Genomic DNA, 26811 nt, shown 5'->3' on the forward strand with positions numbered 1-26811 from the left:
ACATGGTGCCGTGGTGTCGAGGTTCCATCGATACACAGGCTCGACAAATCGCGAGTCAGTCTCAGCTGCCAATCGTGATGTTCCACCCCGTTTTTATACCTTCAAATAACTAATCAAAACCAAACATACCAGAAAAATCCAGATGTGAACTTCTATGTGATGTAGACGTCTGGGTTTATGACCTATACTGCAGCCAGCCACCAGGGGGTTTAAGGTTCAGGTGTCAACGCCCTTAATGAGGAAGTCAGGTGACTTTCTTATAAATCAACTAAATCTGTTATAGGTGAATCAAATCTGACACTGTTTGATTCCACTTGACTGTGGACAACAATGGTTTTTGAGGCATGACCACAATCTTTCCCTATTCTAAAACTTCATCGTGTCATTTTAACCCGAACAACAACATTTCCCGAAACCTAACCTACGTCATTTTGTGCCTTAACCTAAACAAACCTTAGACATAGTGTTCTCACATTATCAAACGTATTTATTGGATTAATAATAGCTCAAACGGTGTCATCCTGCTGATCAGAAATGTTAAATGTGCCTCGTTCATTACAAAAAATACTCAGAATCACACACACACTGTGTTTTGCGTCATCAACACCCACAAGCATGAGCATGTGTGTTTGGGTGAGGCGGTGCGTGACAGTGCAGGTATGAGTATGTCTATACTTATGAGGACCCTCACTGACACTGGGCATTCTGTCGCTCAGCATAAAGTTTACCAAGACCTTATTGTATTAAGCTTGAAAGAAGCTTTCAAGACAAAATGAAGACAAAATGTCCTCCACACACACAGACAGACACACACAGACACACACAGACACACACACACACAGAGAGAGAGTCACAAGCTCGGGCAGCACTGGAACACACGCAGAGACGGGCACCGATTTGTCGTGACAACTGAGGCTATTGTTCAGTCCAGTAAACAAATCCTGTCAGAGGAGGACTGGTGATGAAGCCGGTGGTGATGTCACGCAGGTCTGTCCATTCACGACTCCCGTTTGTAAATCTCATATTTGTGAGTTAAATCTCCTTCACTGAAACATTCCCTCCACTCCCACTGGATGTCGATCAATTTTCCTCTGCCACAAACTGTGTGTGTGTCTGTGTGTGTGTGTGTGTGTGTCTGTATGTGTGTGTGTCTGTGTATAAGATTAATTGAGGCTTTACCTGTGTGCGTGGCACAATTGGGAAGAGGTTAAGGGTCGTAGGTCTCTTGGGCCGGTAGGTATCCATGGTAACAGGTGCTGCAGGGTCCTTGGTGGCCGGCGGGGGTTCGATGGCAGACGCCTTCAATGTCTCCTGATCGCCGCGGTAACCGTCAGCACCGTCTATGAGGTCCAAATGCAGCATCTCTGCCTGGAGCTGGCCGACGGCGCCAAGCTCTGCCCTCACCGACGTGTGATTGGTTCCTCGCCTCACATGGCCCTGCAGGGATTGGAGGAAACTCTCCGTCAGTCGAGGCAGTGAGAGAGAGAGAGGGAGAGAGAGAGAGAGAGAGGGAGAGAGAGAGTGGATGTGATGTGGAAGGGATGAGGAGACTGAGCCGGCCAATTAGAAGCAGCTCTGTCTACAGGCTGTAACACTGTCGCTGCCGACACTGAGCAGCTTAAAGCCGAGTCGGAGAGGAGCCTCTCCACATGACAACATTTACCTACCGACAGTAAATGAGAGCGCTGACGTCCCCTGATCGGTTCAGGGTCACACATTTCTCCCATTCGAGCCTCTTTTGATCAGGGTTTATTATCTAGACAAGCGAGTGAGCCGATCAACGACACATAAACACCAAACACGGGATCTGCAGCAGAGGTTTGCTGTTTTTTCAGGTTGCTAGAGGAAATATGTAAAAGTTGTTATTTCTCGCAACGTTCTGTGGAGCTGTGACAATCATATACGTGTTTATTAACGTGTTTCTGGTTATTTCCAGTCAAAGATAGTTATGTGTACACCGAGCCTTGTTGACAGATGGGAAGCCACTGAGAGAATCCCTGCAGCTGCCACAGGACACAAGTAGATTTATCAAGGATAAGAGTCAACGAGGGTTTTTCCAACAGTTCGAAAAAATAACATTGCAAATCCCCATACTGAAGAATAATAAATAGAAAATAAAGGAGGAAAATCTGTATTTGTTCTATCTTGTATTTAATAAAGTAACATTACACAATAATACTTCCTGGGTATTTACTATACTGGATATATACTATTGTTACAAAACTGTGAAATGATCTTAATCTAAATAAATAAAATAAATTAAAGCGTTTTCTTTTGTTAGATCTGCAACATTTGGATTAAATGTCAAATTTCAGACTCTTCTCTCCACGGGATCTTTCTCTTTTTTTTGCCAATAACTTTCACACGTCAGAGAAGCTGTGTTGAGATCTGTCTGTGAATGTGTTTCACATCGACACTGACGTGAACCCAAGTGACAGGAGAGACGGTAAGTCAGAGGCCAGTGGGCCAGAGCAACAGTCTGCTTTACTCACCATCACCACAGCCACACACACACACACACACACACACACACACACACACACACACACACACACACACACACACACACACACACACACACACACACACACACACACACACACACACACACTCTCTGACACTGAGTCACAGTTAAGCTTATTACTGTCTTTAGCTCCCTCTTTGCTGCACATAAACAAACTTCCCAAAAAACATTCCATGTACACAACACGTGATCTGCTGCCCCGCTGTGAACACACACATGCAGGATGTAACATTTAATACTCGACTGGAGTCACTTTGACTTCTTAAGCTCAAGAAGTCTTGAGATTTTTTCAACAGACACGTTAAGAGGCTTTAACTTCCTGTTAAGAGTTTGCAAAGATTTGAATAATTTGAGCAAATTTGCCCAAAAAAGTCATCTCCTGATGAAGCAAAATGCAAAACTGTGAACATGCAACAGAAACCCCAACAGACTGAATGAATTACACACATTTATTTTCACATAATCTCTATATGTTATTATATCTAGTCTTTTATCTTACTGAGACAATACCTGATCATTTATCACCCTGTTCTTACAAATGAGTCAGATAATTGGGAAATGAATTAGTAAAGATACCGGGAAGCAAAACTCGCGGCCTGTAATAAATCAGCCCCGAATCCGCAATGATCGGTTAAGCTTTTTTCCCACCGGTCAACAAACCCCACTAACATTATAACTGCGATTATAATGGATATATTATCTGCTCAGTTTAAATGACTCTGTATGTTTCATCAGCTCCGACTCCAGTCGGCAGAGATGGAAACGTGACACTTGTGTGAACACGATCATTTCTTCTGGAAAGAAAAGGCAAACCCCTTTACCGGCGATGGGAAAAGATTCAATCAGCTTTTTTTTTTGCAGATGTACCTGCGTTAAAAAACCCTGCGTATATATATACCTGCTAATGTTGGTGTAATGCTGGCTCCTTTAAGAGCAGATCCAGAGACAGTCTCACCGGTGTGTAAACACTCAGCCGCCATGATAACCACATTCACCACAGTCTGGATTATTTCAGGGGATAAAATCGCCGAGAGCTCAACAAGACTTCTTTTTTAAATTGACCCACATTTTCCAATCATTCAAATAAGTAAATCACCTCTAGGAATAAAACCTGAAAGTATAAACCTTATATTGTGTTTATTTCAACCTGCACACGCTTCCACGTTGGCTGTGCATTAGCGAACGACTGCGTTATGAAGATAATTACATGTGTTTTCTTTGTGAAAGTAGCAGAGTGGGTATTAGCATGTGTGTGTGTGTGTGTGTGTGTGTGTGTGTGTGTGTGTGTGTGTGTGTGTGTGTGTGTGTGTGTGTGTGTGTGTGTGTGCTGCTGCAGATGGTGCAAGCGAACTCACAGGAGGGTGAATGGAATAGAGGTTAATCCGACCCCACCGGCTAAGTGTTGCCTTCAAGCACATTTGTATGCAGCGAGACGCCAATCGCAGATATTTCAAAGTCTCTCTCTATCTCTGTCTAAAGAAAGAAAAGAGGATTGTGTGTGTGTGTGTGTGTGTGTGTGTGTGTGTGTGTGTGTGTGTGTGTGTGTGAGAAGGGTTGTGTCGTATCAGTCCCTTTGTACTGGGACTAAAATGGAAAGAGTGTGTGTAGCTGCTTTCCTATTCAGTGATCATCGCCCTTGAAAGTCCACATTTTTGGATTTAATACCAATAAAAAAAAGTCTTGTCGCTTTTCAAATGTTTCTCCAAATGTAGCTTTTTATTCAACAATGGTTTCAGGCTGACTTTGATGTCTGGTACGTCCGGAAATATCACAGGACGTATGTTGAATTGATTGAATTAATCTATCATATGACCGGCACCAGAGAAAATGCCACTGCAGCTGCAAGGTGTAAATGATGGAATCAGGACATTGTTTGAATGAAAATGCAAAACAAAAGCAGCAGAGAAACCTTCTCTGGAAATTACAGAAATAAACAAAAGTCGATAATTGTCAGGATCCAGATTTGATGTGACCGGTGTTTATGGCTCCTGCTGTTTTCACAGTTGTTAAAACAAACTCCAATAGCGTTTGATCAAATCCATCTGTCCACCTGTTTATGCCTCCATCCATCTATCCATTCGTTTACAAATCCATCCATCCATCCATCTGTCCGTCCATTCATAAATCCATGCATCCATCTGTCCACCTGTTTATACCTCCCCCCATCTCTCAATGATCCATCCATCCATTTATCGCTCTCATTAATCAAACCATCAATCAGTTATATATCGGTGAATCCATCTATCTCTCAATGATCTGTCCATCTTAGCCGACGCTTTTATCCAAAGCGACTTACAAGTAGTGCATCAACATCTCGTATTCAACCAACTATCAATCCATCCATCCATCCATCCTTCAATGATCCAACCACCCATCCATCCATCCATCATCACCCAGACCTCCCTCTGTTCTCTGATGTGTTGTCAGAAGACGCTCCGCTCACACTTCTTTCCTCCTCCTCATATATTTTCAGCTCAGCCACATCATATCTGTTTCTGTGTCTGTAATAAAAATACAACCACTTTCATTTTCATTCCCTTTTCTCTCTTCAGCCTCTTCTTCCATCTAACTTTACACCTGCTGACGATCAATACCTGCTAATACAGCTATTTTTTAACTGGCCCCTTTAAGAGAGCCTGGCCCTTGTTGCTAGGAGACAGGGGGCTCAGTGAGGATGAGGAGGCTGAGGAGATGCTGCGGTGACGCTTGCCTCTGGACCAATCAGAGCAGCCGGAGAAGGGGAATCACACAGGCAACACGTAGACCACAACAACACAAGAAAATGAAAAAGGTCTGAAAGTCGGAAATCACTCAAAACATGGTGTCGGAAAATAAGAATATAATTAACACGGTTAACAAATAAACACATTAAGAGAAAGGTCTTAACAGCTGGTGTAAATTAATGGCTACATATGTGACATCAGATTCCTTGACAGATTATAGTGGAACATTAAAACACAATATTCAGTGCCAACGTTCTGTTATTATATAAAACGTTATCACATATATAATGTCAGCTCCCCAGGCTCATTTACCCATTTCAGCTCGTTGTGTTTTGGTTTTCCAGCTCAACCTGGTTTCAGGTAGCATTTAATAAAGCTTTGATAAACCCTCTATAATAGTGGCCTGAAAAGTTAATAAGAAATAAATGTCATTTTAACTGTGAATGAATCCACACAGACCAGGACAGAAAAATGTCAACAGTGGCTCCTGCTGATTAAACTGATTAGTCCCAGGAAACACGGAGCTGGTGTCTCTGTGAATGATGCATGACTATGTGCAAACAGCTGAATCCCAGTAAACATCCTGTGAGCAGCAGCGAGCAGGTTCCTCTCTGCTGTTACCATGTGGATGAGATGACGTGAGCAGTATCCATGGGGGCAGTGTGTGTGTGTGTGTGTGTGTGTGTGTGTGCTTCAACAGTGCATGTATTTTCAGCTCCGACACATGCAGTAGGTGAGAGAAACACTGTTGCCATGGAAATAGCCCTCCCTCTCCTCTTTCGAGATTTATTTGTGGACCCCTTCTCTCTCTCTCTCTCTCTCTCTCTCTCTCTCTCTCTCTCTCTCTCTCTCTCTCTCTCTCTCTCTCTCTCTCTCTCTCTCTCTCTCTCTCTCTCTCTCTCTCTCTCTCTGGGTAATTGAAACCTGCTTGTAGTAGCACTGTCACCAAAGTGCTTTGAATAAATCATCTTTATCGATCGGAACGTTTCTACACAGTGTAATCGAAAGCCCTGAAGTTTATCACCGATGTAAATAATAAAAAAATTCAAATTTGATATCTAAAGGATTTCTGTATTTGAATTTAAACACGATGGCATAACTGTTAAGTTTACATTCATTTCCTCAGGCCTTTTAAAATAAGCGAGATTAAGTGATGGGTTTGATTGAAAGAAACTTAGATGATAGACGCTGGATTTAATCGTGCATTGAAATTCATGAGACTTTGCATATTTGTTGCAGTTCCTGATATGATTTTTCCTCTGTGCGCAGATCAAGGTGTGTTGAGTGCTGAGGAGGTTTAGTTATTATTCCATAAAAACCCTTTGTGTCACATTGCATCAAAGGTGTTGTCCAAATAAAGTCTGATTATTTGATTGATATTAATTAAATGATGTCTCTTTGTCTAACGCATTGAGATAAAGACAGAATAACAAACACCCTGAATATTCTCTTTGTGTGATATGTCTGTGTGCATTGTGTTGTAGTGTTTGATTTGTGTGTTCCAGAGTCACTTCTATGTAATTGCCTGTTCTATCCGACCCCACCCTGACACATGACTTGTCCAACCACCCACACAAAACAAATGGCTGCTAATCTAATCCATTCAGCCCTGCACACGTGCACAGAAGCACTCCACTCTGACACACACACACACACACACACACACACACACACACACACACACACACACACACACACACACACACACACACACACACACACACACACACACACACACACACACACACACACACACACACACACAGGTTGTGATAATGCACATTGTCATTTCATGTCTCTGCGGATCAGTAAATCTCTTTATGTGAAGCAGCTCAAGGCCAGAATGAGACATTAATTCTTCATGAGAACAGCCATGAAATTCAATTTGGAATGAAAATCAATATCTTTATCACATTCATGTTCGTGTTTCCACCACAAAACATTCAGTTGAATGAGGCTGAGAAAAGCCTGAAAAGAAGCTGTTGTCTCAAACAAATATCTGCTTATTTTTCTACCTCATTACTACTTGTTGCTCTTTTTCAGTCTGAACAACTTTGGTAAAAAATATGGGATTTACTTCTGCCAACTCCTGAGTTGACAGTTCCTCTGTCTGGACTTTTCTGGACGACAGGCGCCATATGGAAGACGTCCTGCTCTCATGTCTATCAAGAGGGTGAGCACAGCCACACCCCCCATCCCTCCCCCCTGCAGAGGGAGACACCACGCCCGTCTGCGGTGTGTGATGCTCCCTCTGTGTGACCCTCCATTATTGATGAGACTAGATCCATTCTGAAGCTCCCCCCCGGGATGATGATGAGCTCACTGATGAGGTCACCGCTCTGTGGGTCAGTGAGGGGCTTCTACGTGAAGTGTCCAGGGTCCATCACCCCTTTCCTCCCCAAACGTGCTGCAGCTGCACCAGCCTCCGCATGCATCTTTTAACAGGCCGGGCCTCCATCGAACAATGTGCACTTTGAAATAGAATGATGGGGGTTAGGGTTAGGGAGAGATGAAGGTCTGATTCAGTCACTGCTCCTCACCTCTGTCCTCCACGTCTGAACGACCTGAGTTCAACAATCTTGTAGAAAGTAGAGATTTACCGATGCTGCTATCAGGAAATCTCCTGTTTCTGTAAGTTTTATTTTTCTGATACTGTCTCCGAGTCTGAAACTGCTGAAAAATCTGTGTACCGATCTTTCAGTTTTGTGTGAATGAAATTAGCAGCGATTTAAAAAGGATAGAAACGCAGTGATGTCATTTGTTGTGGGTTTTCTGGCTTTGTCTTTGACGACAGGCTCGTCCGTCTGGTGCAGATTAATCACTAATAAAACAAACAGTCCTCAAGGTCGTTGTGAGCATTGTGGGATTTGTTTCTGCTCAGCGGCTTCAGAGAATATCGTTACACATGTTGTCATGTTGCCTACATTATAATTAACACACCGCAGAAGCCAAATTACACAATCTATGGGGACGTGATGCTCATCTTTCACTGATGATGCATTTTCTCTTTCTGGAATCCTGGTCCAAGTGTTTATGGAATTATATCTCTTTCTGCATGGTCATATTTTAATGATTTGCAATCACTCATAGGACTTTTTTGTGTTTTTCCCACAAAGCTATTCTCAGTTTCACAATTAGTTCATGTAAAATACTTTGAATGCCGATCGCTGCCTTCAAAATGTAGTTTGGCAAACTGTCAAATGTGACAAGAGCCTGAAACATTATTGAGACCAACCAGCAGAGCCTGCTCTTTCCCTACATGGCAAACAATCCTAAACTGAAATGTTCCGTAGCCTCTCCACATGTGCAGAAGCCAAACAAACAGGACTGTGTGGCTCATCCTGAGTAAACGAGACTGTAACACATACGGTTTGTTATTGTTGCAGTTGCAAATTTGAGCCAGTATGAGCCATTTTGGATTGTGCTCTCAGGGAGAGGATGAGTCATTGGTGCAGATAGTACATGTGAGCACACACACCTCCAGCAGAAAGCTTTCCCATTCAATAATCTGGGCCATAATTAGCTCCCTGGGTGAAAAGCCAAGAAAAAGCACGCAGAGGGGAAAAAAAAACTGGCTTTTAAATCTAAAAATATCCCAGGAACTACGTAGCATTGCAGCAAATTTCCCATCTTTCATATCAGAGTCACTGAAACAAACAAATACGAGTCATGGTGGAAGGAAATCTCTCGTCTTGCTCGTATACGTGACAGAAAAAAGCCCCGAGACCCTCCTGTTGCCTTGGTTACGGTAGAAAAGATGAATGGAGGAGGAGGTGATGAAGGTTTTAGTGGAGACGGAGCCGGAGAGATCTGACAGAATGACAAATTTACCTCTGGCTCATTCTCTCCCCCTGTGCCTCTCCACATCTCTCGCTCTCTCTCTCTCACGGCTGCATTTTCACATTCGCTCCAGTTGCAGATAATGACCTGCTTGTTTCCGTGGCAATAACACTTGAGAAAACCAGAGTGTAGATTGAGCCCGTGCTGCTCAAAACTTAACAAAAACACAACAAAACGCTCCATTTCGGGCAAAGTTTCTGAGGTCTTGAAGAAAGAAAATGTAAACAGCTCAGAGAAAATCATCCACACACACTCCAGGATGCAGCAGGGCAATCGTATGCAATCAGACTCTAGGTTTTTAATAGAGCGTCTGTCAGGCCCCCCCTCTGCCTCTGGCCTCCGTCCTCAGCCGGCAGGAAGCTGGATGCAGCAGCTGCTCAGGACAAAACGCCACAGAGAAGAGAGTCCGACCCCTCGCCGAGCTCGGACGTGGACACACGGTGTCACTGAATGACGGCAGCATGTCCGACCAAATCTGGCTCAATGAGCATGTGAATGAAGAATGGATGTTATGTGTATTCTTTTTGTTTTTAACGCCAAGGCCTCTGTAATACAGTATTCTATAAGGTTATTTTTAAATATCTAAAGGGACTTTCATCCACTTCCATGTGTCAAATATACTTTGTGTCCAATATCATATTTTGTATATTTAATTTTCCATCCATAGACATAGACTTTGTACAAAGATTGGAAAATGCCTCTCCACTTCCTCACACATCACGCCTCCTTGTGATGAGACGGAAACCATCTTTCAGAAAAATGTATTTGACGTGTGTTGACTTTTTAATTTGCTCCATTTCCCATCCAGTGACATGGAGGAGGAGGGGATCATGGCCTGTACTAAAGGGACCCACCAGGGGACGATCAAGACAATTTGGCTTCACTTTTGGGACCTTAGGAGAGATGACCTCTAAGATAAAGGCTCTCAGTAAAAAAATTAATAACTTCCTTTTAAGAATATAAACTCGCAGCTCTGTGTGGGGGCAGCTCACCTTCATGTCTGGGCCGTTGCAGTTGAGGCTCAGCCCGCACTCGTCTGTGATCTCTGTGATCTCCGACAGGTCGTCATCCTCAAACTCATCCAGGCTGATGTCGTGGGTCAACCTGGTCGAAGGGCGGGGATTAGGGTGAGAAGGGAAAGAAGAGGGAGAAGCACACACACAAAAAAAATCTAAGTTAATCCTTCATCACTCATCCGCAGCCTCGGAACATCTCAAAATCTCTTGTTGACCGAATTTAACTGGGTGAAAACTCTGAGCCAAAATCCTAGGACACATGAATATGGGTCACAAGCTCTGGTCACAAATGTCAGCATAAAACTTCAACAAAAAAAAGTGTATTCAATATGTTTTTGGATAAAGTGGAAAATAAAAAAATGGCTTTTAATGAATGATTACTGATGTATTTTTGATTTCTAGTAATTTGCCTTTTTAGCTTCCTCAGTTTTTATCCTATGCAAAGTGTCTTTGTGCTTTGTTAAAATAAAATATTACTATTATTATTATCATAATGGCTGAATTAAGCTTTTTAATCAATAGGATATTCACAAACAAACTGTAATTTTTTGTTTTGCATCTATTAGATGATGGGGTTGGTACACTTTTGAGAAAATCTTTATTTTATTATCAATTTTGCTCGATGCCTAAGATCTGTTACTCTGGAACAGCAATCACCAAAACTCATATTCCATTTCTGTGCATATCTTCATCAGCTACTTCTCAAAAAAGAAAAGCATTTCAAGATTCCCTTCAACTTCACACAGAGCATCACACAAACAGCCCCGGGCAGCACATTCTCATCACAAACAGGCGCCATTGTCACACCCCTGGTCAGTGAAAACACCAGACACTGGGGTGGTGGTGGGGTGCAGACTGTCCATGTGGCTGCTGGTTAAGCTTCAGCAGCCATGTGGACAAAGCTGCACACCCACAGTGACGAGGACACTGAATCATAGTGATAACGGAGTGGAAGGGAAACATGGATCGCAGGCGACAGCTCAGTCCGAGGGTTCTGTGGCTGGAAGCATATCAGAGCAGACTGAACTAATCCTGACTAGAAGTTTCAGGAGTTGCTTTTCCAAAGAGCCACAGTTTTAAACTAATCATCTAAATCCTGTGAGGAAACAGACAAAAGTAATTCTATTCTAAACATCGCAAAAAATAAATTAAATTAATTGATTTGGTTGTATTTTAAAGCTTTTTGTTTATAGTTTATAAGTTATATAAGTCTATGGTTAAACTATAAAATATCAATGAATCATTGCCAAATGTTTTGCTCCTTGCAAAGCTTCAACCTCTGCATCGGTTTTGTACAAGCACATCGACCTAGTGCAGCAGTGCACATAGTTAAAAACCATTTTATTTTGCAAGGAAGAGCAGAAGGTCTTAAACGCTCCTGCAGCGACCCCGTCCATCACTCCAGATTCAGGCAGGGGAAATGTGCTGCTGCTGTAGCAGGATGATTCAATTAGCTGCCAGTAAACAATGCTTCAGTTTTGCCCATCTGTAATTATGTCCGTCTGTTATCCCTTTACCCAGCAGCCTCCTGGGCACGGCACACAGAGACAGGGCAGGTAAATGTTATTAGCGGGAGGAAAGAGAAGATGACAGCGATCACAAGGAGCAGCGAGCTGTCGAAGACACCCGGTGAACCTGGAGAGCTACGAGCCCCCTTGTTGCTGCACGATGCTGATGTCATTTCTGACCACATAGACACTGCAGCTGTCTCCTGTACACACAGCTGCCGCCGTCTTCTTCAGCCATCACGTGTCAGCGGCAGGAGTTAAATAGCCCGAGAAGAAGCATCTGTTTAGCTCTATAATGAGGCCCTGAAGGAGGTGGATGGATGGATGATGGATGGAGAGGAAGAGAAAGAAATGAAAGAGAGGGAAGATGAAGAGAGAGAATGAACCCTGCAAACTGAGGGGAGAGAATGAAGAATCCCTGATGAGGATATACTGTACATCTGATAATGAGACATTAAGAAAACAAGCCAGTGGAATACAACCATCCACCTTCATTCAACGGCCCTTTAACTGAGAAGCTGCAGCATCAGTGTGAGTTTAGGTTTGAGTGATTGTACCGATTAAAGTAATTAATGGGAAACAATGAAAAAACCTCCTCCTAATCCAAGGTGGATTTTCTACTGTGAAACCTAAATTGTGCAACAGTTGAGGTTGAAAAATCGGATTTAATTTCCTGCTGAAATAAAAGCTTGTTTTGTAGAGTTTGGATGAGGCTGGTGATCGGATCCATGAATCTAATAAACACAAAAACAATCAATTGATCCTGCAAGTTTTGCCATTGTAACAAAGCCTGATGCAGCTTGTCCCTTAAAACTTCAACCTCAAAGACGGAGCAGTAGAGCGGGTGGATGAAACAGAACCTGGTGGTTTTTGAAAGATGGATCTGTTTGTGTAATCTCAGCCGAAAAGTTTTGTGTTGTCAGTATAAAAAAGGCTGAAGCCACAGTGTCTGGGTAAAGGGAACGAACAGAGAGGGAGTCGTGTATTGTGTTGTTCTTCATTCTTTAAATGCTGTAATTTAATTGACCTACGCAGATCTATGGTAAAACGATTTGTGCTCGAGTCCACCAGATAAATGTAAAGACTAATCTTCCCTCTCACTCTGATTTACATCTCCATCGACTAAGAGTCTCTAAGAATCAGCAGGTGGGTGAGAGTCATAAGACTCGACCATGGGCTCCACGTGCAGCTGGAGAACCACAACAACGAGCTGCAAGAGGATAACTACAGCATGGGGGGGGGGGGGTGTTTTCTGCTTTAGTCTAAGCAACAAAACAAATTTTGAATAAACAAGGTGAACAGTGCTCTGTCGCAGCAGCAGCAGCAGCAGCAGCAGCAGCAGCCGGGACTCAACAACATGAGTCGGGCATTGATCAAATATTCATTCACAACAAGGGCGAGAAAAAACTGAATTTCCATTTCAAGGTTCTGCAAACAGGGTCGAGCTACACTTCTGAACTTTGAGTAAACAAGCAAACAGTAGTGCAGCCCCCCCCCCCTTATCCGCTGCAGACAGAGAGCTGCAACCACAAACACCACAGGCCAAGCTAATAGCACTGGACTAGTAACTATACATAGCTGAGTTATTCACAAGGTCAATTTTTTTCCAGCTAAAAAGATATAATTATATTTAAGAAAATCCTTTCTGTTATATATATTTATATATCTCCAGCTCTGCAAATTTTTCCCAGTAAACATGCTCCACTCACAACCTGTGGTTTCAGGTGCCATCCCAACTTGTCCCGACCAAGTCGTCGTTCAGGGGAACCTGCTCTGATTTAAAAACCCAAGAACTGTGCACTTATCAGTTCACTACTAATGTAATTGTTACAGCACAGACAGCTGCTTATATGGGAACAAAATCAATATCCTCCTCGGTGTGTCCCCCCCCCCCCCATTATCAGCCTCACTTACAGGAAGGAGCAGAAAGGAGGACGGGGGGGGAGGAGGAGGAGGATCAGAGCCAATCGGCCTTAAATATGTCACGTTATTTTTGACCGTGAATTGCAGGATTTTGACCCGTACTTGCGGCTTCACGAGGACGGAGAGAGGGAGGGAGGGAGCGTAGAGAGGACGAACAAAGAGGTGATGTCGTGACTGTAGATCAAACCCTGAGGAAAGAGGCGGTGTGGACAGTGAGAGGATGGAGAGAGTCATCAGGACAAAAAAGGGAATGGTAGGAGGGAGGAGGGGAATTAAGTGCTGGGAGATAAACCACCAGGACTGGACAGGGTGACCTCCCTGCTGCAGTGAGTTGAGGGTAAAGAGGGATGCGGACACGGGAGAAAACCAACAGAGTGTGTATTACCGAGCAAATTACATCGTCACACATCGAGGCTCACGCATCACAGGGTGGCGTGCCACGTTGAGCACGCTCGACGATCAAAAAAACGGCGGCACGGTCGCATCACAGTCACGACGTGAAAACCTCCTGTTACAGAGCTCGGGGGTGGGGGGGGGGGGGGGATATTTTGTTCTCTAAAAGATAAGAGGACTCCTTTATCTTCGAGATCTGTAGGAGCAGAGCAGTTTGTTTTTTATCCCTGACAGCTTCATTAAGGCATAACAGCAAACTCAAGCGATACACGTGCACCCCCACCACTCGGAGTTGTGTTTAAAAAGCTTCCAGCTAAGAAGGAAACACTGGAAATATGATTCAACCTTTTATTCTCAGGGAATTTGAAATATTGATATTGGAATACCGCTCCTTCACTCATTCACGTTTCAAGCAGCCACAATTAGATTAGTAATTAATTAATTTCTATAAAAATCTATTTAAACTCAAGTTCATTTGTATAGCAACAAATTGCAATATACATTATGCATTCAAGGCATTACGTATAAGAAAGAAAATATCCACAACTTCCCACATTTTTAAATCTGTATATTTGCTGTTTCTTCCTTATTTTCCTGACAGTGAACTGAAGATGTTCGGCAACTGCTCAAGTTAAACAAGAAATTAGAAAATGTCACCGTGGATGATGAGAGGGTTTGATTTTTCACTAATGACATTCTGAATGTGAGGGTGAATGGTTCTCTCGTGTCAGCTGTTATTGGTTCAAGCTCCCCCCCCACCCCCATGACCCTCAAAGAATAAGTGATATAGATAATGAACGGATGGACTATTGACATTCTGACATTCTAATGGACCAAATGTTTCATCAAGAAGCCCATAAAAGAAAAATCAGCATTCTAATTTATGGTGATGATAATCGTTACAGAGCAGCAGAGCAACAGAGCAACAGAGCAGCAGAGCAGCAGAGCAACAGAGCAACAGAGCAACAGAGCAGCAGAGCAGCAGAGCAGCAGAGCAGCAGAGCAGCAGAGCTCGCTGGAGGAGAATACAGATCAGAACGACTGGATCAGCTGAGCTCGACAGCAGCGTCCACAGCACCTGACAACGTTCAGAGTCCCAGAAAAAACATTTCCTTTTAAAGTATTGTCCAAAGTTTGAGGACAAACTAATAATCCTCACAAATTAGGCCTGTAACTCTGGAAGAACACAATAACAAGAACAAGATATGGACAGGAAATGTGAGAATGACACACCTGACCCCAGAGATTAAACACTTTAATCAGAAAATATGCACATATTTTATTATTCTAAGAAATAAAAAATCTGACAAACATTATGTGGTCGTATCAATAATTTAAATCTTTAAATAAAATCTAGTTTAAAATCCAGAGGCCTACATACACATCCTCTCTGGGATTGTATTCCTGAACTACATAGTACAAGCATCCCTCTCACAACCCCCTCAGTGATCAGTGTGTGCTGACGCAGCAGACTGGCGGCGCTGTCCGGGTTCAGAGATGCTTGTGAGGCAGCTACAGTGTCATCATCGCTGAAAGTGAGACGCAGCAAAATCTGCGACTGTAGTAACGACGAGCTGACGCCGACATCCTCACTGTCACACACGATTACCTCAGGGGACCCCGAAAAGCATCCGACCACCTGAAGGAAACTGCTGAAAGATATGAAACGATACAACCTGTTGGGGGAAAATGTCGAGAATGATCGAATCTGTTGGAAATAGGCTTCAAGAGGAAACTTTAAAACGGCCTAGCTTTAGTTCCCCTTCAGGAGATGTGATGTTCTCGGTGCAGCAGATGCGACGTCAGCAGGAGCAGATGTTTGGGCGTTTGTATTCTGTGGCTTCTGTTTACACTGCTCACACATCCCATGTCAGAACTGATCCTGCACATCAACTATTACTATATTTACACATTTATTTATCTACCAGGTACAAACACAGAGGTGTAGAAGGACCTGTCTCAGATATTGATCGACGCTACATGTGCGCTACAACCCACGCGGCCGACTCCCCCCCATCGCCTACACCTGCAGATTCAACAGATGAATTCGACAGCTCAGGCAAACTGACCAAGAACTGGTCGATTGTATATTCACTGGACGGAGGTAAAGTTCCAAGATGCAAAAATGAGTAACCTTGAAACAGTTGAACCCATTTTACAGGGAAGATAAATGACTGAGCTCTTTATGTAAAATACTAAAATGTTATTTTTCTTTTTGCATGTAGATAAAGAGATAAATGAACCATTACCAAAAGGACACAGGATTACAACTGGGTAAATGTATTTTTCATTTCTTCAGGCCTTTAAGGTTTCAGGAAAATCCATTTGGGTTAAATATCAAACTCGTCTTTTCATTTTTTTCCAAGTCAGTGGTGACCTTTTCAAAATCGAATCAAAACCAACACACACACATAAACAGAAAAAGTGGAAAACCTCCAAGAACCAGCTGGATGCAAACCAGCCACTTATGAGGAAGAGGACATTGCTGTTGTCAGCTGTTGTTGTGGCTCAAATGTGAAAACTAACAATGTACAGTTTCCTATTTTTACAAGTGATAAAAATACACTTACGTGCAGTGAATAACGCAACTGACAAACCATTTTACCGCTCCTGATGCCACTGAAGATGTAGTGTTGTAATAAACACTGGTATCAGCTCCAGAGAATCTAAATCAATCCCCAAAAGACCCAAAACCTCTCATGAAATATGAATTCTTTTCCACAGGATGTCAGAGTCTCATTAGTCAATTTGACTCCTAATGGATCTTAAGCCTTGAGTCCGTCTCTCTGAGGGAGATTTTAATATTGCATGTGCCATTTAGTCATTTTGATCCCATTCTCCGACTGTATGATCTTTCTCCCACTATTCCAGTATTAATAACCATAAATATGATTTTAATTACACTCTCTGTGATCCCCCAGAGATGTAAAGTCATGCTCAGGTGCATTCACACAGCCCCGTGTGTTCCAAAGGTGCAACACTTACTTACGCTCCGTATTTAAAGGCTTAAAGAGGCACGTGTCTTGGGTTTTAAAACTCAGCTCCTTCGTCACTTCTGCACAAATTCAGAAATAAAACCGAAGCAGGTGGATGAAGTCCTGATTCCAAAGTGTCCCAGCTGAGATGAAACATGACGACACTCTGTCGTAAAGAGGGCAACGACGCTGCAGGACGGACGCTAAGAATTTGGGCTAAACTCCTGCGTTTCTCTGCGTCCTGCTGGACTGTTTGTTCTTCGTTAATGAAGGACGTCATGACCCTGCACGCTCGGGCCATGATGGGCCTCATTAGTCTTTATCTGAATCCAGGTCTGACCCTGACGCCGACAGCACTGTATTAAAGTGCTGCCTGGTTGCACATATTGACCGCAGGTTTTTGTCCAGGTCGAATATCCTTACACGACGGCTCGTCATCAGATTGTCACTGAAAAGATTAGTTCTTCCCTATTCTCATTAGGCCCTGAAGACACATTATGCAAGAATGTACTTCTTTTGCAGTTTAGGGTGAAAAAGGTTGATGTTGTGGTGAAGGTTGATAAAAAAAACACCTCTTGTAATAGAAGATGTGGAGAAAATGCAAACAGGCAGATTATTATGGACCTAAATTGCCATGAGTCTGATTTCCATCCAAACACTTATAGCATTGATTTATTGCAATATTGGCTAATGCACCAGCAGAAGCAGGACGGTGGCGTTACCCTGTCCTCAGCATCTGTGTGGTGCTGTTATGGTTCAGTCTTACTTTCCGCACACATGCACAGATGTGTGCACACCTGTTCAGCCCCAATGATTCACACATTTATTCTCCCACTGAGAGGTTACAAGGCTGCACGCTGACCGTCATTCATCAGCTTTGCCCTCCTGCAAGGACAGGACCAGGACAAGCACCCAGATCAGGACCGTCCCATCCGATTCACCACATACAGCCGGGACAAAAAAATAAAACCTCCATCAACAACAAACTCTGAAGACACAAATGCATCCATGCAGTGCATCTGCTCCACCACCGCTTTCTGTCATGCAACAACATAAAGTCGCCCCTCTGGCTTCTCTGGTCGTATTTTTGGTCAACGTAAACCAGCAGCACCTGCTGTGCACGCTACCCCTCCTCTGAAGACACAAACGTGCACACTCGCCTTCAAGGGCATGGCTGTCCCTGAGCTTTGAGGTGCGAGGAGACGACACATAGCAGGAAGAACATGTCAGCAGTTACACACTGACAAGGTCACACACACACACACACACACACACACACACAGAGCCATGTTTGCTGCATGCCGGTAAAAGAGATGGAAGAAGAAACGCGAGACATGCCCTACCATTTCTCCCACTGGTCCTCCATCCAGCCCTCTCCTCCTTCCCCTCCCGAGTCCATACTGTAAGTGAGGAGGGCATCCACAGCCGAGAAAAGAGGAGGAGGAGGAGGAGGAGGAGGAGGAGGAGGAGGAGGAGGAGGTTAGAAAGTGATGGAGGGAGGAGTGAGCAGGAAGAGAGCTGGAGGAGAGGGAGGAGGGGTGCAGCTTGTCCGGGTCGATGGATTCAGAGCCCTGCTGCTGCTGCTGCCGCTGCCGCCACTACCGCTCTTCCAGAGGAGCGGGAGAGAGATGGAGTGGGGGGGGAATTCTTTAAAGCAGAGGAGCTGAATCTGCCGGAGAGGAGTGTTATATAATCTACTCCTGTCTTTCTCTCTGATGTTTACTCTGTGCTGCGTACATCAGATGTTACTATGCGCCACTGCAGGGAACTGCTGATGTTAACAGAACATCCAACAAGAGAAACATCAGCACGGGAGGGCCACTCCTCTCTCTCTCTCTCTCTCTCTCTCTCTCTCTCTCTCTCTCTCTCTCTCTCTCTCTCTCTCTCTCTCTCTCTGAAAAACACCACTGTGCTCAATTATTCATGAGAACCATTGAACCAAATTTGTCCATCTCTCCTTTCTCTTCAGTCGTCCTCTTAGTGGAAAATTCCAGCTTCTTTGTTAAAAATTTTTTTTTTAAATACAATAAAAAATAAATCAGAATAATCGTTGTGCTAGTCTTTGATCATAGTATATAAAGATGGAGGACGTGACAACCCCTTATAAGTGAAGCCAAAGCATATCTATCGCCACCTGGTGGCTGGTTGCAGTAGTCAGTCATAAAACCCTGCCTCCTCCATAGAGAAAACATGGAGCAAACAAAAAATCTAAATACACAACATAGCATATTTTTCCGAAGATGGTTTCTGCGTCGTCCATCTTTATAAACAGTCTATGAACAAATGGTTTTCACCCACAACAGCTATTTCTGCATCTTTTAAGTTTTTATTTTACAGCTTTTAGAAAACAATGATTATCTCACTGCATTTTATCTGCATCAAAAGAAAGACAGACTCAGTTATATATATATTTATATATATATACCATAACATTTAACAGCTAGAGGTCCTTTTTAATTTTTTAGCAGGTGAAGAAATTAAAGCTAAAGCTAAAAAACAACAGTATTGTGTTGATTACATTGCTGGATGTGTAAATGGAGAATTCATTGCCTCTATGCAAACGACAACAGCTTTAAAACATGTAACTAAATCGTATATGTGCCATCTTGTTATCTTCCTCCAACCTGTTAAACTTCTAAATGGCAACGGGTGTAAAAGTTATAATAAAAGTTGCACTTTGGAAAAAGCAAACTCAAGGTTTTTCTTTATAAAAAGTCAGAGACACTGAATCCGGGTTCCTCTACACTGAGATACCCACATGCAGCCAGATGGACATAGCAAGACCTTGGTAACTGGCCCGAAGCTATGGAGCTCACACACAGGCTTCACACACTTCAACACTGTGACATCCCAGTGTAGACTGTACAGGTTGCGTTACATTATTATGTGTGTGTGTGATGTTTAATCCCCTTACAGCTCATCAGCGGAGGCAAATTAAGAGGGTGACGTCGATGGGGGTCAAAACAACAAACCCAGTTCTTCTCATGACCCCAGGAGGTTTGTGACCAAAGAGCTGAAACCATCAGTGTCTTTGTGTGATTGGTCTGAATCAATTTTATAAAGTCAACAGCACCGTCAGCAACATTAAATCATTTTTGCATTAAATCCTTTGTTACGTTAACTTGTGCTGAATTTTGTCAGAAGAAAGAATCTGCACACGGGGGCATTGCCACAGCGTAGACTGCAATTTACTGGGGCCCCGGGCTGATGGAGGGCCCCACTGAGAACAGCTGATTACGTTCATCCACAGCAAAGATAATTGCGCAGGGCCCCCCCACATTCCATTTGCCTGGGGCCCACAAAATCCCTTGAAACACCCCTGTCTGCATACTAAATATTAAAATGCTGTGCAATGGAAAACAAAACCTTTATAAAACGGCTAAAAGGAATTTCAAGCTTGTGGAAAAAATTGGAATGAAGTTCATAGTAAAATAAAGTGCTGGACTATAAAGCAGCTACATGTGTTTGTTTCAAATACAAGTTTACTCGTATGCACAGCTTTGACACATCCAGGCTCATTCATGCTTAACGTGAGACATTTAAACTGAAGGAGCCTTATGTCCGTACTCTGCGTTCATTTAATCAATATTAATAAACTACAGGTGTCTGTATGATGTCATTAAGACCGGGGCACTGGGACAAACAGCCACTTTGGCTTTTTCCTCCTCCGTCGCCATGTTGTAGGAAGAAGTGGTTGTCAATAGAAGGTGACGCCCTCTAGTGGACGATTAAATAATATAAAATCTTTTTGTTCGTTAAGGCAGACAAACCTCAATACTGGCAAAGCAGTAAGAAGAGAGAGAGAGAGAGAGAGAGAGAGAGAGAGAGAGAGAGAGAGAGAGAGAGAGAGACACAGAGACACAGAGAGAGAGAGAGAGAGAGAGAGAGAGACAGAGACACACAGAGAGAGAGAGAGAGAGAGAGAGAGAGAGAGAGAGAGAGAGAGAGAGAGAGAGACACAGAGACACAGAGAGACACAGAGACACAGAGAGAGAGACACAGAGAGAGAGAGAGAGAGAGAGAGAGAGAGAGAGAGAGAGAAAGAGAAAGAGACAGGGAGAGAGAGAGAGAGGGAGAGGGAGAGGGAGAGAGACAGAGACAGAGAGAAGGACAGAGACACGAAAGAGACAGGGAGAGACAGGGAGAGACAGAGAGAGAGAGAGAGAAAGAGACAGGGAGAGGGAGAGAGAGACAGAGCGAAAGAGACAGGGAGAGACAGAGAGAGAGAGAGAGAGAGAGAGAGAGAGAGAGAGAGAGAGAGAGAGAGAGAGAGCATACTGTATAAGCAGAGGGGAGGTGCCATCAGATGGAACGTGCATTGTCAGCAAAATCGAGCCACAGCAGTAAATTATCAGCGCGGGGGGGGGGGGGGACGACCAGAGCCATTACTGTCCAGAGTGTCAGCTTCTACTGGGGGTGAAATTCAAATCAGACTGATTCTCTCCTTTTCCCTCTGAGGATAAAACTGATTAAAAAAAAAAAAACTGAATTCAAGTTTTTCTTTATCCTCGAGAAAACATCACAGTCAATAACAGACGGATGTGAGCGGATCAGAGAAACTGACACTTCAGAAAATCTCCTTAACCTCCCTCTGTCTCTCTCCCACCCACCCCCCCCCCCACCCCTTTCTCTCACATCCCTCTCACATCCCACAGCCTGTGAATGCGTCTGCCTGAGCGGATCTCGTCAGAGAGTCGGTTCAGACGCAGCAGAGAAGAGGATGAAAGAAACATTAGAGGGTAAGTCAGTGACTTAGAGAAAGAAATGAGATCATGGACACACTTTACTTTTATCTTCATTATTTACTTCTTAAAGCACGTCAGGAATGTGTCTTGATGTATTAAGGGTTCACTTCCTAAATCAGTGGTTATGTGTTGGTATAAACTTTAAATGAAGATGGACAACATTATAGATCCTATAGGTGAAGCCAAATCATTTGGATTGCCCCCTGGTGGCTGGATTCAGTATAGGATATAAACCGATAAGACATAGACCAAATTAAAAGTGTAAGGTAAATACATTTTTCTCTAAAATGATTTCTGTCATTTTAAATAGGTCTTATACCGCTGATGTTTAAAGTGTTTACGTTTGTGGTAATTAGTTTTAATTAGAAACATCATGATTGGCGGCTGAGCCTGACTGGTGTTTGTACAGTGGGAGGAAGTCGAGATTTGTCGTCCATCTTTGACGACAGCCACTGAATGAGACAAGGTGTAATCGTCCCTGTCCACTCAAAGCTGAAGATTTTGAAGTCAGTGCTTATTGTAAAAAATCTTGTAAAATTTAGTTATACAACATCCTTAGGGAGACGTTCACAGAAATCTGTAAATATCTGCTTTTGAGAGCTGCATTTTCAATCTGTGCAAATCTGCATTAACAATATGTATTTATGTATTTCATGGAACTTGAATTAAAATTATTTCTAAATATTAGCCAGGGGTTGACAATGTCCACAAGAAAGATCCATGCATTTCTTTGTTCTATAAAATACAATGGAGGTCTTAAAGAAATATCTGTTCTGTAAAATCTCACGTTCAAACTGCTAAAAGAAAAAAACAGGAATATCTTAGTAAACGCCAACTTGACACGTCCCCATTGAGGAGCGATGAAAATTTTAAAGATTCCTCATAAGTGGGTCACATCCGCTGCTCGTGCATCTCCACTCGGCGAATATCTCCCCACTCGTCTGTTCTCCAGCAGCAGCAGGTTGCACAGAGAGACGGAGGATTTGACCACCGGCAGGAGGAGGTGACGGAGGAAATCAAGCCAACATATGGCCGCTCTGGGCCGGCGCCAAACCTGAGTGGATTATCGGGCTTCCTCTCGCTACGGTCAACTACAACCATCAATGAGTTCAGCTGTGATGAGGAAAACAAGCCGGAGTGTTAAGCACTGATCTAAATCAATTATGTTCTAAATTCATCCTGTCAAACAGCTCGCACTTTCAATCGATTTCTAAATCAACGTTTAATTTCTTTAACATGTAAATTACACATCCGTCAACATGAAGTGAGCGTTTGACATTAATTATGAATGATTGATTAAATAGCTCCAGTTGTACGGTTTCATGTTTTGTGTCTTTTTGAATGTTGCTGATGATCAGTTTACATTTGGAGCATCTTTAATTCGTTGTGCTGCTGAAACGGTTTCTGTGCCTCTGATGATTTGTATGTTCGTGTGTAACTCTGAGGCACTTTTCTTTTTTAAGGTTTATTTATATATTTTATGTGTCACATGAATCAAACACTGCTGGAGCCGCTCTGATGATCTGAGGGAGGAGGGAGGAGGGTTGGGGATGTGAGACACGACGGACCGAGCCTGATGGGGTGTGTGTGTGTGTGTGTGTGTGTGTGTGTGTGTGTGTGTGTGTGTGTGTGTGTGTGTGTGTGTGTGTGTGTGTGTGTGTGTCGCTGTCTCACTGTATATTGATCATTGATCTCCCAACACTCTGTAACGCCACTGAAGAATTACAGCTTCTCCTCAGGCGCCATTATAAGGGTCTCTCTCTCTCTCTCTCTCTCTCTCTCTCTCTCTCTCTCTCTCTCTCTCTCTCTCTCTCTCTCTCTCTCTCTAACACTATTTTCATCGTCAACTCAACCTCTGCAATCAATCGTGCTCTCATGCAATTCATTACTGATGAATTATTTAGGCTAAATTCACAATCTCATCTTCCCGGAGCCTGAAGTGAATCTTCAAACTTCTCGAACCCAAGAGGGGATTTAATCTGGGCCAAAATAAAACTGATACAATCCACCAGCAGTCTGAATAATGCATGTATTTCAAAATAATTGTATCTGTGGCCAGAATATGAACTGTTTCATTAATTATTCATGCAAACCAATGTCTTCATCAGACAAGTAGACAGTTCGTATTCGTCAATTAAAACAAATGAAAATGAAATTCAAAACAAAGCTGTAAAATGGTGGCTATGACAACGCCAGGTTTAAACAGCAAAGACTATACGAAAACTAAAACACCCATTTATCTGCTGTTCTTTTAGATTCTGTAACTCATAATGTGTTCATTTATTTTACTTATACAGTTAAAATGTTATGAATTTTCTCTTTAATACCAATATATAACCTTTATAACCCCATGTGTACTTTTTAAATTGAATTCATGTATTTTGTATTTATGTTTTGTGCAATAAACTGAACTAAGAATATTGTTAATTAGGCTGGGAAAAACCCGGGCACCTGATATGTGATACATGGCCTGCGATTGCGATAATATCACGATACCGCGATTCTGCGATAATCAATATATATTACAAAACAATCATATATACAGATGCATCACAATGTTTGGGTAACTGGAGAAGAATACAAATACCCCTGAAGATGTATTTGTGTATTAATTCACTGTACTTTGTTAATTTAGTCGTATCTTAGTACTTCTTCTTTATCAAACACACTAGTCATTATCCACATGTGACATCATCCTAAAGTAAAATAACCATAAACTGGCAAAAGTGCAAACTAAAGTAAATCGATATTTGGCTCCAGCGTATCGATATTCGCATCTTATGAGCATCCCACTCCTTATTATTAATAATATAGAATGATAGAATATTAATAATTTAAGATTCTATATTACAAAGATTTTAACTTTTTAGGATGTTAATTCTCATGTTAACTCAGCAATACAGTGAATGAGAAACAGTGAATAAATCAAAGTGGATATTAAAACAATAAAAAAACTGTATATTTATAACAACACAAGCTCATGATGGTCACAGGAGGGAAATACCACATGATGTCAAATGTCATGGAACATATTAAGGCCACACTGGAAGTCCCACAGCCGCTCTGCAAGCTCTGCTGGTCGGTGCATGATCACCCAAAAAGTGCGCGTCACATTTTAAAATGCAATGTTTCCAGTGGATGCTCTGGACGTGCACACGGTTCCCCTCGGCCCCTGGTTGAGCAGAGACACGCCCAAACACAAGCACCTCTCCCCCGGAGCCAAACCGCAGCTGCAGCGGCTCCCCGCAGCGCACACAGCCGGCCATCAGCAGCCCGAGCCCCGCAGGGCCCTCCTCCCTCCCCCCGGAGCTCTTACCTGAAGCTGGCCGGGGAGTTCACCTGGACGCCGCGGCCGGCCGGAGGGCTGGCTTTCCGCTTGTCTCTCTCCGCCATGCTGCCGCCGTATCAAGCCTCCATTGGCTCCGCTGTGCAGTTCGCAGCTTCCCCGGTGCAGACACCTGCCAGGTCCGCTGCTGCTGATGCTGCTGCTGCGGTGCTGCTGCTGCGATGCTGCCGCTGCCTTTGAGGGCTGTGGGAAAAGTCACAACTCCGCTGAGCTGTGGGTAAACCAACTGGGCTGGTGATGAGGGAACTGTGTGTGTTCATTTATTAATGATAATAAATGATAAACACTCAGAAACCATCCCCCCTTAAAACGTTTCTGAACAAAATATCAAAGGCAACAAGCTAAATAACACATGAGCATTTCAAATCAAAGACAGCCAGTAGTCGCCTGTAAGCCTATTAGAAAAATCTAAAATCAGAGACAACAGAAAAGTAGCCGGCATTAGAATGGAGGAAAAGGAAGAAGAAGAATCCTTAAAATATAAACTGTACAGTACAGGACGAGCAGGGAAGAGGACGCAGATCCAGTGGATGGTGGGGGTGCACCTTGATGTTGGTTGCCACTCGCCAATAAACCAAACAAAGAAGAAGAAGAACAACAACAACAACAACAACAACAATTCAACAGCATTTAATGGCAAAAGAAAAAGATAAAAGGAACATAAGGTCAAACTAAAATAAAAACTATCAAGTCAAAGCCAGTCAGTAAAAGTAAGTTTTGAGAGATTATTTTTAAAACACATGACGTGATATTTCAAGTCAGAGTTGGCTCATGCGATTACTGCCAAATAGAGGAGTCAGTGGAGCATGTACTGCAATACGTATGTTAGAGAATGAGAAAAGCTGGAGGGAAATTGCAAAAGCATGGAGTGGAAGAACTTTTGAAATATTCATCTCGAGTGGGTCTGCCATAATTTACACATCAGACAAAATTGTTTAAACAGTTAATATTAACACGTAGATCAAAAACAGGCATATTCTCTTAGTTGTATGTTCGTTTGCGAGATAATTAAAAAAAAACATGATATTATTATTTTACAGAATGCATCATCACAGAAAAATAGAACAACGCTATTTGTTTTAGTTCATGATAAGCAGATATTTCCGATGAACAGGACAATGGTTCACCCTGACATCACGTTGCTTGTGTTCCTGCAGCTGGAGTTTACGATGAGCCTGTGAATGCAGCAGCAGCAGCAGCAGCAGCAGCAGCAGCAGCTCCCACAGAGAAGTGAGGGAGTGGATGGAAAACAGAGGATCAGGAAACAGAGGTGGATTTCAGTCGGTATCAAACTGGACTAATCTGAGGAACGTGACCCACTGTATTGATCACATTTATAAAAACGAGTCTGAATGTAGCAGGTGTAGGTTTCCCTGTTGATCTTTCAGTGGTTTAATCCAGAGAGAAAATGTCTTGTATTTAGAATAAAAAAAACTCTTTGATTTGTCTTCAATCTGTTAAACAACACTCACAAACACACTGGAGACAGTTTGTTGATATGACATTTATCAAGACCTGGGACTATTAGGGAGTAATGTCAGAGACAAACCAGCAGAGGGCAGTAGGCTACTTTTCACTGTATTGTGTGTAGAAAAAAACAATTCTGTGATGATCCTGATATTATAAGAACAGTTTCCTTGATCTTTTCTTTCTTTCTTTCGAGTGAACAACTTATTGCTTGTAAGAAATAAATGCTTCAGTCCATCTCTCCATTTCATTGGCCAAGTGTTATTTTTAATACGACCCCTAGATGTTGCTGAAGTCCTTCAGACGCCTTCTGCGAGGCCGCAGATTAAATTATATTCCTTGTGTCACAGA

At 42.9% G+C, this 26811-nt stretch overlaps 1 protein-coding gene and 1 long non-coding RNA gene across 6 annotated transcripts in view; one reads left to right on the forward strand and one right to left on the reverse strand.

The window, feature by feature from the left end:
• Nucleotides 1–25201, reverse strand: part of mapk8ip1b (mitogen-activated protein kinase 8 interacting protein 1b) — a 41401-nt gene extending 16200 nt beyond the window's left edge. Inside the window, exons 1-4 of one of the 5 annotated variants that reach the window (XM_034578609.1) lie at nucleotides 18383–18687; nucleotides 18246–18352; nucleotides 10080–10191; nucleotides 1180–1437 (exon numbers count right to left, since the gene is read on the reverse strand). In XM_034578609.1, coding sequence (XP_034434500.1) covers nucleotides 1180–1437; nucleotides 10080–10191; nucleotides 18246–18301 — 426 coding nt within the window. In that variant the 5' untranslated portion in view covers nucleotides 18302–18352; nucleotides 18383–18687. Of the gene's footprint in view, nucleotides 1–1179; nucleotides 1438–10079; nucleotides 10192–18245; nucleotides 18688–24963 lie in introns of those variants that run through there. The other 4 variants (XM_034578592.1, XM_034578584.1, XM_034578601.1 and 1 more) reach the window with 4 other exon arrangements.
• On the forward strand, nucleotides 1495–2306 carry LOC117757471. Its single transcript, XR_004613126.1, has 3 exons — nucleotides 1495–1818; nucleotides 1937–2062; nucleotides 2282–2306. It is a non-coding gene; the product is annotated as an uncharacterized LOC117757471 (long non-coding RNA).
• Nucleotides 25202–26811: the final 1610 nt, after the last annotated feature.

The sequence above is a fragment of the Hippoglossus hippoglossus genome, chromosome 3 (assembly GCF_009819705.1).
Source record: "Hippoglossus hippoglossus isolate fHipHip1 chromosome 3, fHipHip1.pri, whole genome shotgun sequence".
Classification (NCBI taxonomy): Eukaryota; Metazoa; Chordata; class Actinopteri; order Pleuronectiformes; family Pleuronectidae; genus Hippoglossus; species Hippoglossus hippoglossus.